Below are 2779 nucleotides of genomic sequence, written 5' to 3' on the forward strand. Positions count from 1 at the left end.
GTGGCCTTTATGACGGGCTTTGGCGTCTCCGCCGTGCACGGACTGCCAGACACGCAACTTTTGTCCTTTGGCGAGATGGCTCGCACCGCTGCAACTGTATGCGAGTCTTTGCGCAATGTTCCGTGCATTGGCGACGGTGACACGGGCTACGGCAACGCCATGAACGTTAAACGAACCGTCCGTGCGTATGCACAGGCGGGTATGGCCGGCATCATGCTGGAAGACCAAGTCTCCCCCAAGCGATGCGGACACACGGCCGGCAAAGCCGTTGTCTCTCGAGAAGAGGCTTTTGCACGGGTACGTGCGGCTGTGGACGCCCGTAGAGAGGGACAGTTCGACATTGTCATCATGGCGAGGACGGACGCCAGAGGAACCCACTCATTGGACGAGGCCATTGCTCGCTGCAAAGAATTTGCCAGACTCGGAGCGGACATCACGTTCCTTGAAGCGCCACAGTCTGTAGAAGAGATGGAGACGTACTGTAGAGAAGTACCAGGCCCTAAAATGGCCAATATGGTGGAAAACGGCCTCACACCGGTGCTGTTGCCCGAACAGCTTGGCAACATGGGCTACAAACTGGCAGCGTATCCGATTACACTGCTAAGCGCCAGTATCAAGGCGATGGAGGAAGCGCTGAGACTGCTCAAGTGTCAAACCGGTGGAGAGAAGAAGGAAGAGACGGGGAATAACGCGACTCCGAGCACTGAGCTGGACAAACTGCTGTGCGACTTTGCACACGTGAAAGATGTCGTGGGCTTTACGGAGTATTACGCGGAGGAAGATCGTTACAAGCAGTGAATAAACAGTCGTACACGGGAGTTTAACATTGAATGAACGACACGATTTCATGACAAAAAAGGTAACAACTACATCGTCAGACTTGGCGAACAGCTAGGTATGAACAGGAATACGACGACGACCGAGGATGAAATCTACTCAGAGCGCAGCCTGCGGTACTGGGACATTGCGCCAGCATTCGCATTCGCATTAGCGTTCGCACTCGCTGTGGCACCAGCGTTTGCATTGGCGGCCGCACCACCACCAACTCCTGCATTGCCCACACCCACGCCGTTGTAGCCGTTGTAGCCATCGCCACCGACGCCACCGACGCCAACACCAACGCCACCCACCCCCACACCAGCGCCCACACCACCAACACCAGCTCCAGCACCAACACCCACCCCAGCGCCCGGTCCATACCACCCAGCACGGTTACCGTACAGACCGGCACCAACACCTGCACCTGCACCGCCGTACAGTCCAGCTCCAAGTAGCCCAAATGTCTGGGCAGCCTCTTCCTTGGCGTGCGCGCCACCGGAGAAGGTTACGACGGCGAGGCAAAGAGCGGAGATCTTGTTGTAATTGAACATGGCGATGCTTGGAATGAATGCTGTTCTTGTTCTTGGTTGCCTTGTCCTTGAGGAGGGTTGTTTAATGTACACTCGAGAGAGAAGATTTGGATATGAGCCGATCCGTTGGAAAGAGAAGACCATCGGAGGTATCGAAGCAGTACTTCATCGGCAGAAGCAGGAGGCGTGCGAATCGGCTTCGTTCGAAGGTGCAGACTTCCAGATGACCATTTGCCCAGCGTTTGCCATATGTGTTGACCATTTCGATTCGGAGACTGCATGGCGCAACACTTCAACTTGACGCATACAAATGTCAGTATATTCAGTTTTTAGTATTATTTTAGTGGTGCTTTCGACGACAGCTGTTGTCGCGAGCAAATGCTTTGCATTATGTTCAATGAACACAATACATGTAGTAGAAATCACCGATGTAGCTCGCCAACACTTCGTTAAGGCAGATCGACCACTACGAATAAACAGAACTCTACATAACGGCTGTGATTCTCCACTTGCTGATGGCTGCGCTTCACCTGACAACTGGATTTGTACGCTACACGAAATAATAAGATATTCATCTGGAGCTCTACATCTCAATCGAAGCCGCTGGTTATCACGTCTCAGGAAGTGAGCGTCCTGGACCAGTAAAATATCTGAAACGTGCCGATTAGTTCGGCATGCCATGGATGAGGATCGGAGTAGTGTTTTTCAAGCAGGTACTACTGATAAGTTCTCGCTGGTTCGACGGAGTGCTCGAAAACAGAAATATCGCTTGCGGTGGACATTGTATAGTATGAGATAGCTTATATTGGTCAAGATATAGATCGCCAGCAAAAAAAAAAATAGCAATCAAAAATTGCAAGGTATCTACGAAACCGAGATGAGCGCAAAGTCAATTATCAAATTATCTCGAACAACAGATGATCAACTAATGAAACTCGCTAATTTTCTTGGGGTAAAGGTAGATCAAATCGACTTCAAGCAAAACCTTGATAGAAGCAAAGACTACTGTATTATCAATATGAGTAATCCAATTATCGGAGGGAGCCACTGGCTCGTAGTCTCAAACAAAGACAAGCGCTACTTCGATCCTCTAGGCCTTCCAAGACCACGCGTTATTCCCAAAGACTATTCTTATCGCGAAATTGATATCCAAGACCCCCGATTCGGGCACTGTGGACAGTATTGCGTGCTTTGGCTCTACTACTTGCAGAATGGAAAAGAAGACGATTTCTACAAACTATTCAAGCAGCTCGGATAATACATCTGTAATATAAACTATGCAAGAGTTAGGATATAAGTTCCGCGTTTCCAAGCGCAAGGGCAAAAAATACGATGCGTTGCTCAGCGATGGCAGAGTCGTGTCGTTTGGAGCAATCAAGTCCAATGGTGAGCCCTATCAGCAATATCAAGATCGCACAAATTTAAAAGCA

General features: G+C 50.0%; 2 protein-coding genes across 2 annotated transcripts; one reads left to right on the top strand and one right to left on the bottom strand.

Moving 5' to 3' along the window:
• PPTG_19574 (hypothetical protein) lies at window positions 1-1667 on the top strand. Its single transcript, XM_008917941.1, has one exon. The coding sequence runs from the start codon at window positions 10-12 to the stop codon at window positions 796-798; it is 789 nt and encodes a 262-aa protein (XP_008916189.1). The 5' UTR covers window positions 1-9; the 3' UTR covers window positions 799-1667.
• Window positions 933-1422, bottom strand: PPTG_19575 (hypothetical protein; the record flags this gene model as incomplete). Its single annotated transcript, XM_008917942.1, has 1 exon — window positions 933-1422. The coding sequence occupies exon 1, from the start codon at window positions 1368-1370 to the stop codon at window positions 933-935; it is 438 nt and encodes a 145-aa protein (XP_008916190.1). The 5' UTR covers window positions 1371-1422.
• Window positions 1668-2779: the final 1112 nt, after the last annotated feature.

Source organism: Phytophthora parasitica, assembly GCF_000247585.1.
Source record: "Phytophthora parasitica INRA-310 unplaced genomic scaffold supercont2.125, whole genome shotgun sequence".
In the NCBI taxonomy this organism is placed as follows: Eukaryota; Oomycota; class Peronosporomycetes; order Peronosporales; family Peronosporaceae; genus Phytophthora; species Phytophthora nicotianae.

Coding starts and splice junctions, on each gene's coding strand:
- PPTG_19574 (XM_008917941.1), top strand. CDS start 10: ATGACGGGCTTTGGCGTCTCCGCCGTGCACGGACTGCCAGACACGCAA.